The sequence below is a fragment of the Melanerpes formicivorus genome, unplaced genomic scaffold (genome assembly GCF_026170545.1).
Source record: "Melanerpes formicivorus ecotype bairdi unplaced genomic scaffold, bMelFor1.0.p_v2 SCAF_18, whole genome shotgun sequence".
In the NCBI taxonomy this organism is placed as follows: Eukaryota; Metazoa; Chordata; class Aves; order Piciformes; family Picidae; genus Melanerpes; species Melanerpes formicivorus.
In genome coordinates this window covers 14,894,832-14,908,792 of record NW_027142370.1, presented here as the reverse complement: position 1 = coordinate 14,908,792, position 13,961 = coordinate 14,894,832, and the positions used below count along the sequence as shown (strand labels likewise).

At 47.0% G+C, this 13,961-nt stretch overlaps 1 protein-coding gene across 1 annotated transcript in view; it reads right to left on the bottom strand.

Moving 5' to 3' along the window:
* LOC137446732 (catenin alpha-2) overlaps nt 1-13,961 on the bottom strand; it is a 727,090-nt gene that overhangs the window by 530,810 nt on the left and 182,319 nt on the right. Inside the window, exon 4 of the mRNA XM_068149689.1 lies at nt 7,187-7,353. Within this exon, the coding sequence (XP_068005790.1) occupies nt 7,187-7,353 (167 nt within the window). The remainder of the gene's footprint in view (nt 1-7,186; nt 7,354-13,961) is intronic.

The following is a 13,961-nucleotide window of genomic DNA, read 5'->3' as shown; positions in this document are numbered from 1 at the left end:
ACCACAGCTCTTCTCCAGCCAGAGCCTCAGCACCGTTCCTGTACCAACCCAACATCTCCCCAGAGGACCACAGCTCTTCTCCAGCAAAAGCCTCAGCACCATTCCTCTACAGACCCAACATCTCCTGCAGCACCTTTCCTCCACAGACTCAAACTGTCTTGGGGGGCATGAGGGGTGTGGTAATATAATTCCTTTCCTCTTCTCTCTTCTCTCTCTCCCTCTCTATTTTCTCCCTCTCCCCTTCTTATGTCCACTTCATTTATGTAATAAATAGTCTAGCCTCATTTGTGCCTCTCATTTCACAACACGGGAATATCTAAAAGAACTCTGTCTCCAGACTGAGACAGTGGGGTTTAAAGCAAAATTGGTCAATAGGTTCTTTAAGTGCAGTACAGGCTTTGTGGGAAAACAAGGGAAAGTTATTAATTCTAGACAAGAAATAGAGCACAGAAGGACATGCCTGGGGAGGTGGTGGAGTCACCATCGCTGGAGGTGTTCAGGAGGAGACTTGACAGGGTGCTTGGTTGCATGGTTTAGTTGGTTGGGTGGTGTTGGATGATAGGTTGGACATGATGATCTTGAAGGTCTCTTCCAACCTGGTCTATTCTATTCTATTCTATTCTATTCTATTCTATTCTATTCTATTCTATCCTATCCTATCCTATCCTATCCTATCCTATCCTATCCTATCCTATCCTATCCTATCCTATTCTATAAACTTGCCATTAAGCTTCAAATTTACCCTGATATACACAAACCAGTTTATCTCTGTGAGATAAATTAAACAACCCAGTATATAGTATTCTTTTCCTTAGCTTTCCCTTTTCATTGACTTCAAACTGAGAAGAGAATCTACCTCAGGAAACATACCAGCAGTTGCTCCATCGTGCTGCAGCTCACAGCAAAATTCTAACTCCCCAGTTAAACCAACAAATCAATCTACCAAATCTCTTGTGAGGCCTTCCCTTAACTGCAGCATGACAAAAATGTCTGCAGAAACAAAATGCTCTCCTCATGCAATTAGTAAAGAAACTTTTCCAGCCAACAGATGAAAATTCAAAGTTGCAGCTCTGTCCCTCACAAGATAGAACAGTGACACCCAGCAAAAAGAATGAGAACTGAAAGGTTTCTGTTCATCCCTTGTCCTAAAACCCACTGCTTCAGTGTTTCAGTTTGTCCAGAGCATGCCCAGAGGAGGGCCACAAGGATGAGCAGAGGGCTGGAGCACCTCTCCTATGGAGACAGACTGAGGGAGTTGGGGTTGTGCAGTCTGGAGAGCAGAAGGCTCCAAGGAGACTTTATTGTGGCCTTCCAGTATCTGAAGAGGGCTACAAGAAAGCTGGGGAGGGACTTTTGAGGGTGTGCAGGAGTGATAGGACTGGGGGGGAATGGAAACAAAACTAGAAATGGGGAGATTCAGATTGGATGTTAGGAAGAAGATCTTCCCCATGGGGGTGGGGAGAGACTGGCACAGGTTGCCCAGGGAGGTGGTGGAAGCCTCATCCCTGGAGGTTTTTCAGGCCAGGCTGGATGTGGCTGTGAGCAACCTGCTGTAGTGTGAGGTGTCCCTGCCTATGATGGGGGGGGTGGAACTAGATGACCCTCGTAGTCTTTTCCAACCCAAACAATTCTCTTATTCAGTATCATAGTATCATAGTATCAGTCAGGGTTGGAAGGGACCACAGGGATCATCTAGCTCCAATCCCCCTGCCATGGGCAGGGACACCCCACACTACATCAGCCTGGCCACAGCCTCATCCAGCCTCGTCTTAAACACCTTCAGGGACAGGGCCTCAACCACCTCCCTGGACAACCCATTCCAGGGCTTCACCACTCTCATGGTGAAGAACTTCCTCCTCACATCCAGCCAGAATCTCCCCACCTCCAGCTTCACTCCATTGTATCAACTACAACAGCCTGAGAATTCTGTGTGTGGATGATCACACAGCCCATCAGGATGTGCCATTTGGAGCGTTGCACAAGCTTCACCACCAGGAGCACTATTACTGATTTGAGTAATGAACAAAGATAAACTGTAAGAAATGACCAAATGTCCTTCCAGAAAGTGCCTGTGTTGATTTCCTCTAAAACCTTCATTAAAATGCACTACTTTCCACAAGTCTTTGCCATGCTTTCAGTAAGAGCTGATTACACAGCACTGCACCATAAATCAGGCTTCATACTTTGACATGCAGAATGATTCTTGGTTATTAATGCTATGGGTATCTTATACCTGCCTCTGATTGCTACCTTTGTGTCAATACAAGAGCTGTTCCTTCATTAAGCCTGTAAAACATAAACCCTTTTTCTCCCTAACACTTTCATTTTTGTCTAAAATGGTTTGCATTATAAAAGGGTAAGATAAAAATCAGTCCTCAGAGATTGTCTTTCTAACCAGAGAAGGGGATGGGGAAAAAGGGGCAACAAAAATAAATGAAATAAAAACCCCCACAACCAAAACCAAAACCAAACAAAATACCCAACAAAGAAAATAAAATTTAAGGTCTTTAAGTTTGGCTGAAAATCAGCAGATATGCTTGGCTTCCTGCAAAGGAAATTTGCTCTCCACAACTCCCTGGAAGGAGGTTGGAGTGAGGTGAGGACCAGTCTCTTCTCCCAGTTAACAAGTCATAGGCCAAAAGGAAATGGCATCAAGTTGCACCAGATGAGGTTTAGGCTGGACATTAGAAGAGACTTCTTGATGAAAGGCTTTTCGAGCACTGGAACAGGCTGACCAGGGAGGTGATTGAATCCCCCATCCCTGGAGGTGTTGCAAAGAGGCAGAGATGTGGTGCTGAGGGACATGGTTTAGCACCAGCCTTGGTAGAGGTAAAGGATGGTTGGTCTGGATGATTTTAAAGGGCTTTTCCAACCAAAACGACTCTGTGATAATAACAGAATAGATCAGTAAATAAATGCAGTGATCACAAACCTCACTGCCACACACTTCCCTCAGAAATCCAGGCTGCAAACTGTGCAAGACACCCACATACAACCAGTATTATAGAATCACAGAGTGCACTGGGTTGGAAAGAACCTTTAAAGGTCATCTTGTCCATTACCTCTGCAGTCAGCAGGGACACCCCCAACTAGAGCAGGTTGCTCAGAGCCCCATCAAACCTGACCTTGAATGTCTCCAGGGATGGGGCCTCTACCATCTCCCTGGGAAGCCCATTACAGTGTCTTGACACCCTCACAGTAATGAACTTGTTCCTAATGTCCAATCTAAATCTACCTTGCTCTAGCTTCACACCATTGCCCCTTGTCCTAGTGCTATAAGCCCTTGAAAACAGTCACAGAATCACAGAATTGATTGGGTTGGAAGGGAACCTTGAAGGTCATGTGTGTTTTACTAACAGAGATCAGAGATCTGAGATCAGTATTTCTCATCACCTGTATCAAACCTTGAGGCTGAATTTTAAACATAATGCTTAGAAAACAAATGGTATTTATACTATTGAAGTGTTAGCTTCACTAGCAAAAGACTATTTCAATTACAGTTGTGTAGAGTATTATACAGGGGGCAAATTAAAAGCATACTAGAGTGAGGTAGTGCTTACTCTGCACAGAATCAGAGCCATGTGCTGACAGGTATAAGGGCAGCATTCTGTTTATTGGAGTTCACTAGAATCTGTGCAGAAGACTCTGCCTTTCATGGTGCAAACTGTTTTCAAGCTATTTAGCTTATAGGCAGGGTTCTCATTGTCCTGCCAGAACAGACTGTTGCTGTACAGTTGTGCTTTTAAACAGACAAACAAAAACAAAACAAAAGAAAACTTCTGGGGTAGCTGGCAGTGTGCTCAGGAAGCCCAGAGGCCAACTGCAACCTGGGATGCATCAGGAGGAGTGTGGCCAGCAGATCAGGAAAGGTGATTCTGTCCCTTCACTCAGCTCTTGTAAGACCCCACCTTGAATACTGCGTCCAGTACTGGTGTCCTCTCAAGCTGTGCCAGGGGAGGTTTAGGCTGGAGGTTAGGAAGAAATTCTACACAGAGAGAGTGATTGCCTATTGGAATGGGCTGCCCAGGGAGGTGGTAGAGTCACCATCATTGAAGGGATTCAGGAGGAGACTTGATAGGGTGCTTGGTGCCATGGGTTAGTTGTTTAGGTGGTGTTGGATGATAGGTTGAATGCGATGATCTCGAAGGTCTCTTCCAACCTGGTCTGGTCTCTTCCATTCCATTCCATTCCATTCCATTCCATTCCATTCCATTCCATTCCATTCCATTCCATTCCATTCCATTCCATTCTATTCCTCACCATAAGAGGGACATAGACCTTTTGGTACACATCCAGAGGAGGGCCACAAAGATGACCGAGGGAGCTGGAGCACCTCTGCTATGACGATAGGCTAAGTGAATCAAGATTGTGGACCCTGGAGAAGACTCCAGAGGGATCTTATAACTTCCTCCCAATACCTGAAGAGAACCTACAGGAAGGCTGGAGAGGGACTTTTTACCAGAGTGTCCACTGATAGGACAAGGGGAAATGGATTTAAATTGAAGGAGAATAGGTTTAGACTGGATCTTAGGAAGAAATTCTTCACTAAGAGGGTGACAAGACTCTGGAATGGATTTTCCAGAGAGGTTGTGGATGCCCCCTCCCTGGAGATGTTCAAGGCCAGGTTGGATGGGGCCTTGAGTAACCTGGGCTAGTTGAGAGGCATCCCTGTCCATGGTAGAGAGGTTGGATTAGATGATCTCTAAGGCCTCTTCCAGCCTAGGGCCATCCTATCATCCTGTGATTATTGAAAATCATATTGAAAAGTGACCTTCCATCTCCTCTCCTAAACTCACAGATACTCTCTGCAAGCTTTAAGTGTTCTATAATGATCTTCTGTAAAGTTTGGGTTGTTTATGCATTAAAAGTGAAATAATCCAATAATGACTAAAAAATACATAATTACATTTGCTAGTTCCAATTGTAAAGAGGTTTTTTTTAATACTCCTGTGTAAAACCAGGAATGGTAGCAGCCAAAAGTGAATACAAATCCATTCCAAACTGTCTGGTAATCTTTAATTCATCTTTATGTTTCCCTTTTGATGGCTGATTAGGGCCCTTGCACTATAGTCTCATTCCAAATTAAAGATTCAATCTTTGATACATCCAGAATTTGTGCCTGAAATAAAAGCAACCAAAAGTAGAACAAGTGTAATACCGAGCCTCTGCCACAAGATAGCAATCCTCTACAAGTCTTGAGAGAGGAAACCGTGGGGAGGAGGTGCCAGGTGAGGTTAAGTAAATGCAGCTGTGTGGTACACAGCAAAACAAGCTGGATCAGCTTGATTTCATCACTGAGTGACAGGGGTTGGAAGCGACCTCTGGAGATCATCTAGTTCAATCCCCTGCTAACAGAGGTCAGGTTGTACAGGACTGTGTCCAGGCAGGTTTTGAAAGTCACCAGAGAAGGAGACTCCAAAAACCTCTGTTGGGTTCAGAGAGCTGTCTAACAGCAGTACAGGTCCTGTCATGAAACAGATCTGACCATTTGCTCCCCAAATCAGTTCCTGCAAAGGGAAAAAATGAAGGAGCCTCATGCAGAAATGTCTCATCTCCTAGCTCTTTAGCAACACTTTAAGGGAAAACAGGGAAAGGTTGAAAAACACATTGTCTTGGTTTGAGCTGGAAGAGCTCCAGATGGAGGACAGAATGTGTTTTAGGCCAAAGGAGTAGATAAAAGCACTCACATGAACTGGAAGTTAAATGGTAAAAGTAATTATTTATAAAAAACAAAACAAAACAAGAAAAAAGAAGTAAAAGAGTAAACAAAGTACAAAAGGTGCTGAAGCAAAAGGATAAACACAATGTGCTCTTGGGGCCAAGAAGGCCAGTGGTACCCTGAGCTGTGTTAGAAAGGGGGTGATCAGTAGGTCCAGAGAGGTTCTCCTCCCTCTCTACTCTGCCCTGCTGAGGCCACATCTGGAATATTGTGTACACTTCTGGCCCCTCAGTTTGAGAAGTACCTCAGGGAACTGCCTGAAAGAGTCCAGCACAGAGCCACAAAAATGATTCAGGGAGTGGAACATCTTCCTTTTGAGGAGAGCCTGAGGAGGGTGAGGGCTCTGTAGCTTGGAGAGGAGGAGCCTGAGAGGTGACCTCATTCCTGTTCATAAAGATGTGCAGGGTGAGTGCCCAGAGGCTGGAGCCAGGCTCGGCTGGGGGATGCCCAATGCCAGCAGTGGTGGGAGACCACTTAGGAAGTTCCATGTAAACAGGAGGAAGAATTATTTCCCTGTGAGGGTGACAGAACACTGGCACAGGCTGCCCAGGGGGGTTGTGGAGTCTCCTGTTCTGGAGATATTCAAAACCTGCCTGGATGTATTGCTGTGTGATCTGCTGTAGGTGACCCTGCTCTGGCAGGGGGGTTGGACTGGATGAGCTTTCAAGATCCCTTCCAGCCCCTAACACTCTGTGATTCTGTAAATAGAATCAACTCTGGCCTAGGCCCCCGGGCAGGCCTCAGCTAGACCCCCAGCTTGGCCTCAGCTATGCAGCACAAAGTATCCTCCAGACAGCCAAATCTCCCCCATGATGCAAGCAAAAGCAAAAGCCATGCACCCAGAGAGAGAGAGCCAGCCAGCTGACCAGAAAGTCTGCTCCTTAAACAGGGACATGAAGGAAAGGGCATGGAATAACAGTATCACAACATCCTGTGCCTCCCTCTTGGGATAGACTTTCCTACTCCCTGTGGTTACACCAATTAGCCCTCACTTCCCTTAACCTACAGCACACATGAACAGTGACATCCCCTCCACCTCCTGCCTATTTGTCCTCACACACAAAGCACACATGAACAATGACATCCCCTCCACCTCCTGCCTATTTGTCCTCACACACAAAGCACACATGAACAATGACATCCCCTCTACCTCCTGCCTATTTGTCCTCACACACAAAGCACACATGAACAGTGACATCCCCTCCACCTCCTGCCTATTTGTCCTCACACACAAAGCACACATGAACAGTGACATCCCCTCTACCTACTGCCTATTTGTCCACACACACAAAGCACACATGAAGAGTGACATCCTCTCCACCTCCTGCCTATTTGTCCTCACACACAAAGCACACATGAACAGTGACATCCCCTCCACCTCCTCCCTATTTGTCCTCACACACAAAACATAAAAAACAAACAAAAAAACACCAAGGAAGAAAAAACAGGAGTAACAGAAATACATACAATCTTCAGGTGTGACAGAAGCCTCATGACATCCGCCATGTCAGCCAGGATGAGCAGGCGAGTGACGGCAGACAGCAAGGCGCGAGCCGCCCGCACCATGGTGCCCCTCTTCACCGAGGAGCAGGGGTCATCGGCAAACTCCGAGGAGGCAATTCTCATTGTTTCCCCTGAAATTGCACCAAAACAAAACAAAACAAGGCAGTCAAAGACAAGTTTTACATTATTTGTTCATTTGCCACAGAATCTCAGGGGCTGACAGTCCAATCCCCCTGCCAGAGTAGGATCACCTACACCACATTACACAGGAATGCATTCAGGAGAGCCTTCAATATCATAGAATCATAGAATCAATCAATAAGGTTGGACAAAACCTCAAAGATCATCAAGTCCAACCTGTCACCCAACACCTCATGACTACTAAACCATGGCACCAAGTGCCACATCTAATCCCCTCTTGAACACCTCCAGGGATGGGGACTCCACCACCTCCCTGGGCAGCACATTCCAATGGCTAACAACTCTCTCTGGGAAGAACTTTCTCCTTACCTCCAGCCTAAACCTCCCCTGGCACAGCTTGAGACTGTGTCCTCTTGTTCTGGTGCTGGTTGCCTGGGAGAAGAGACCAATCCCCTCCTGGCTACAACCTCCCTTCAGGTAGTCATAGACAGCAATAAGATCTCCCCTGAGCCTCCTCTTCTCCAGGCTAAACAATCCCAGAGAAGATTAGGCTCAGGGGAGACCAGGGAGACTCCGCAACCTCCCTGGGCAGCCTGTTCCAGTGTTCTGTGACCTTCACAGGGAAAACTTTTTTCCTCCTATTTACATGAAACTTCCTATGCCTCAACTTCCACCGCTGTCCCTTGTGCTGTCATTGGGCACCATGGAGAAGAGCCTGGCTCCGTCCTCTCGAGACTCATCCTTTACATATTTATAAACGATGAAAAAAGTATGAAAAGTCACTAAACCAAACTGCTGTTACAGGGGAAAAAAACCCAACCAACACATAAATGGCTTAGTGGATATTGAATATGGCAGGAGAAACAGAGAATTTAAAATGTGCAGCAATTGCCTCAACACTCTGATAAGGAAGAAAATAAACAACAACCTGTTGTCTTCTAGTCACCTGCAACTGCTGGAAAGGAAACCAAACTACCAAAATTACAACCCCCACCCCCACCCCCCAAAAAAAAAGTGGGAAAGGAACAGCCAGAAAGTGGGAGGAGGGATTATTTGGTTTTTTGGCTGTTGAGATCAATCACAAATATGTTGGTTTATTGCACAATCATTTTTTCCTGCTTTCCAGTGAGGGTAGTGAGATACTGGAATAGGTTGCCCAGGGAGGTCCTGGATGCCTCCTCCCTGGAGATGTTCAAGGGCAGGGTGGATGAGGCCTTGAGCAACCGGGGGTGGTGGAAGGTTTCCCTGCCCATAGCATGGGGTTGGAACTAAATGATCTTCAAGGTCCCTTCCAACCCAAAGCATTGGCAGCCAAGAGGGCCAATGGCATCCTGGCCTGCATCAGGAACAGTGTGGCCAGCAGGAGCAGGGAGGTCATTCTGCCCCTGTACTCTGCACTGGTTAGACCACACCTCGAGTCCTGTGTCCAGTTCTGGGCCCCTCAGTTTAGGAAGGAGGTTGACTTGCTGAAACGAGTCCAGAGAAGGGCAACAAAGTTGGTGAGGGGTTTGGAACACAGCCCTGTGAGGAGAGACTGAGGGAGCTGGGGTTGCTTAGCCTGGAGAGGAGGAGACTCAGGGGAGACCTTATTGCTCTCTACAACTACCTGAAGGGAGGCTGTAGACAGGCGGATGTTGGTCTCTTCTCCCAGGCAACCAGTACCAGAACAAGAGGACACAGTCTCAGGCTGCACCAGAGGAGGTTTAGGCTGGATGTTAGGAAGAAGTTCTACACAGAGAGAGTGATTGCCCATTGGAATGGGCTGCCTGGGGAGGTGGTGGGGTCACCATCATTGGAGGTGTTCAGAAGGAGACTTGATGGGGTGCTTGGTGCCATGGGTTAGTTGTTTAGGTGGTGTTGGATTGGTTGAAGGGTTGGACATGATGATCTTGAGGGTCTCTTCCAACCTGTTTTTATTATTATTATTATTATTATTATTATTATTATTATTATTATTATTATTATTATTATTATTATTAGATGACTGTATGAAGCCAAACTGCTGAGTGCAACCAGCACAGCCTAACAAAACCAGCACTGTCTGGTATAGAAACCAGAACCCACCTGCACTGCCAGGGAGGATGGGACAGAGCAACAATATCATCCCAGTTACATCTCTCTACAAATTTGCCTTCAAAATACATCCTTTTCCTTTACTCCTGCTCCTCAGACTTGCCTTCTTGCTCAGATACTTATCTGCTCTCCATCTGGAAAAGCCATCACTCATGGTAAAGACTTCATTTGTGACTTTTCCCCCAGTCATTTATTTGTTTAGGTTGCAAAAGGCCTTGAAGTTCACAAAATCCAGCTTGTAACCTGGCACTGCCAAACCCGCCACTAAATGCCACTAGACAACACATCTACACAACGTTTAAACCTATCCAGGGATGTGGACTCCACCACTGCCCCAGGCAGCCTGTTCCAGGGCTGGGTGACCCTTTCATCAGAATATCCAACCTAAGCCTCCCCTGGTGCAACTCAAGGCCATTTCCTCTCCTCCTATGATTTGTTACACTGACCCTCACTTCACTCCAACCTCCTTTCAGGGAGTGTGGCAGAGAGCAATGAGGACTCTCCTCAGCCTCCTCTTCTCCAGGACAGATGGGCAGAGTCCAATGGGATGGCATTCAACAAGTCCAAGTGCCGAGTGCTGCACTTTGGCTACGGCAATCCCATGCAGAGCTACAGGCTGGGGTCGGAGTGGCTGAGAGCTGCCAAACAGAGAGGGACCTGGGGGTGCTGATCGACAGCCACCTGAATATGAGCCAGCAGTGTGCCCAGGTGGCCAAGAAGGCCAATGGCATCCTGGCCTGCATTAGGAATAGTGTGGCCAGCAGGAGCAGGGAGGTCATAGTGCCCCTGTACTCTGCTCTGGTTAGGCCGCACCTTGAGTACTGTGTCCAGTTCTGGGCTCCTCAGTTTAAGAAGGACATCGAAACACTTGAGCATGTCCAGAGAAGGGCAACAAGGCTGGTGAGAGGCCTTGAACACAAGCCCTATGAGGAGAGGCTGAGGGAGCTGGGATTGTTTAGCCTGTAGAAGAGGAGGCTCAGGGGTGACCTCATTGCCCTCTACAACTACCTGAAGGGTGGTTGTAGCCAGGAAGGGGTTGGCCTCTTCTCCCAGGCAACCAGCACCAGAACAAGGGGACACAGTCTCAAGCTGCACCAGGGGAGGTTTAGACTGGAGGTGAGGAGGAAGTTCTTCACCGAGCGAGTCATTCGGCATTGGAACGGGTTGCCCAGGGAGGTGGTTGAGTCATCGTCCCTGGAGGCGTTCAAGGGGAGATTGGACGTGGCACTTGGTGCCATGGTCTAGTCATGGGGTCTGTGTTGATAGGTTGGACTCGATGATCCCCGAGGTCCTTTCCAACCTAAGTGATACTGTGATAATAGACAGCAAACTAGAACCTGGATACTGTGATAATAGATGAAACAACTCCAGTTCCCTCAGCTGCTCCTCAACAGACTCTTCACCAGCTTTGTAGTCTTTTAGATGCCTTCCAGTACTTCCATGCCCTTCTTGTAGTGAGGGACCCAAAACTGAACTGATCATTTGAGATGTAGCCTTAATAGCATAAGGGGACAATCACTTCCCTGGTGCTGGTCATGCTCTTCCCGATGCAGGCCAGGATGCTGTTGGCCTTCTTGGAGCTGGGCACACACTGGTTCATGTTCAGCCAGCTGCCAGCCAGCAGCCCCAGGAGTGGGGCAGCATTCCAGTCGTTCTACCCCAAGCCTGAAGGGTTCATGGGGTTATTGTGCCTCAAGTGCAGGACCTGGCATGCAGTCTTGTTGAACCTCATGATTCCCTTCATTCCTCCACTTTTCCTGTCCAGTCTGCTCTGCTCACTTTACCTATTCCCCACCCCCAGCTGCCCAGCGATCCCTGTAACTTCCTCTCTGCTCTGGCAGCAGAATTGGAGTCAACGATCCACAGCGGTCCCTTCCAACTCCTACCATCCTGTGATTCTGTGCAGCATCAGAAGTGAAAGCCATCTGACTCCTAGTTGTGGTGAGAGCACCAGGGATGCAACAACTAGAATGCAAAAATAAACTTACTGTGAAATGCTGAGGCCCTCAGAAGTGACTGAGTCAAAAGGGTTATTAGAATGTTTTTGAGTAAGTCACAATCTCAAAACCTGTTATGAGCTAACAGAACGTTCAGGAGTGTTAAGAATGTTAAGGAAGAAGGGAAACATGCACCACTTGCTAACTACCTTCCTCCTTGTAGGAAATGGGTGATTACAAGACTTTGCTTCTCAGCAGTGTCAGCTGAGAAATAATGAAGTGAAAACACAACATCCTCCTCCAGAACTCAAGAAATAGGAGAGAAAATTACATGTTAGAAAATGGAAATTCTGAGCTGTTAATATTAATCCAATCCAGGAGAAAAACACTCATGTATTTCAAAGGACTTCAAAGGGCCTAGCTCAAAACCCTCTAGACACAAATTCTAAATGCTTGCTGGCTCTGGTGTCAGAAGCAACCAGACTGCCATGTTCCAGCTGATGAGTCCTGCTCAAAGCCACTTCCAATTAGGTTGGACTGTGCCATGCTGATGACTCAAGTTCTGAGCTAGTGTGGCTGCACAAAGCTGTCCTGCTGTCATGCAGCTTTGCTACCTTCAGCCCACCTTGGGCATGGCCAAAATGCTTTGTCTTCTGCTGTGCAGACTTTTTAACAGTATTCAATAAGCCAGCCCAGCTCTGGAATGCAATCCCATTGCTAAGGCATCTGGAATCCTGTCATGACTGATTGTGAGGACAAGCTGCTGACTGAGCTTCCATTGCACTGTTACCCTTTGCTGCAAGACAGCTCTGGATGGAAACTGCTTTAGAAATAAAGAATCAGCATATTTTTAAATCATAGAATCACAGAACCTGAGCATGGGCGGGGTAGGGGGGGTTGGAAGGCACTTCTGCAGATCATTGGTGAGGGGTTTGGAACACAAGCCCTATGAGGAGAGGCTGAGGGAGCTGGGGTTGCTTAGCCTGGAGAGGAGGAGACTCAGGGGTGACCTTATTGCTCTCTACAACTACCTGAAGGGAGGTTGTAGACAGGTGGATGATGGTCTCTTCTCCCAGGCAGCCAGCACCAGAACAAGAGGACACAGTCTCAGGCTGCACCAGGGGAGGTTTAGGTTGGATGTTAGGAAGAAGTTCTACACAGAGAGAGTGATTGCCCATTGGAATGGGCTGCCTGGGGAGGTGGTGGAGTCACCATCATTGGAGGTGTTCAGGAGGAGACTTGATGGGGTGCTTGGTGCCATGGGTTAGTTGTTTAGGTGGGTTGGATTGGTTGATGGGTTGGACACGATGATCTTGAAGGTCTCTTCCAACCTGGTTTATTATTTTATTATTATTCTATTATTCTATTCTATCATCTAGTCCAACACCCCTGCTAAAGCAGGGTCACCTCTGGTAGGTTGCCCAGGATCACAGAATGGTTTGGCTTGGAAGGGACCTTAAAGATCATCTAGTTCCAAACCCCCTGCCATGGGGTTTGGAACTAGCCCAGGTTGCTCAAGGCTTCATCCAACCTAGACTTGAACCTCCACAACTTTTCTGGATAACCTGTTCCAATGTTTTACCAACCTAACAGGGAAGAATTTCTTCCTAGTGTCTAATCTAAACACAGCTTCTTCCATCTGGCAGCCCTCACCCCTCATCCTGTCACCCCATGCCTTTGCAAAAGTCCCTCTCCAGCTCTCCTGTAACCCCTTTCAAATACTGGAAGGCTGCTCTTAGATCTCCCCAGAGCCTTCTCCAGGCTGAACAAGCTCAATTCTCTCAACTTGTCAAGCTTTTTCTTAGAATTCCATAAGGCTGCCAAAACTCCCAGAAGGTTTCTTAAAAGAAAAGGAACAACCATTATCAGCAAAGAGAAAACAAAACAAATTTCTAAACATACTTTAATGTTCTATTGCTTAGCAACATAAAATTATAGTTACCTGTAGCCTCTGCAGGGAAAGAACAAGGTGGGGGAGGACCACAGTTTGCTGCACCTTCATTCCCATCCATTTTACCCACGTGCTAAAAATTACAGGAACTAGGGGCAAGGAACTCTGAGGCCACAAAGGGGTTTTGGAGCCACACTTTAAATCCACCAACTTTTTGCCTGGGAATGTGCTAAATATTAGAAATTACATTTCCACTGATCTTTTTTTTCCCTTACATTCTTGAGGCAATGGCTCAGAATATTCCATGTAAAAGGAGAGGCTGAGAGCCACCACAGAACAGGTTAGAGTCTAGCATGGGGGCAAGGGTTGCATTTGAATTTCCTAACCTGAAATTCGATGCAAACTGTGGACAAGGAATTCATCTAATCAGCATTATTTACAACTACCTGAAGGGTGGTTGTAGCCAGGAAGGGGTTGGTCTCTTCTCCCAGGCAACCAGCACCAGAACAAGAGGACACAGTCTCAAGCTGTGCCAGAGGAAGTTTAGGCTGGAGGTGAGGAGAAAGTTCTTCACTGAGAGAGTAATTCATCATTGGAATGTGCTGCCCACAGAAGTGGTGGAGTCACTATCCCTGGAGGTGTTCAAGAGGGGATTGGATGTGGCACTTGGTGCCATGTTCTAGTCATGAGGTCTGTG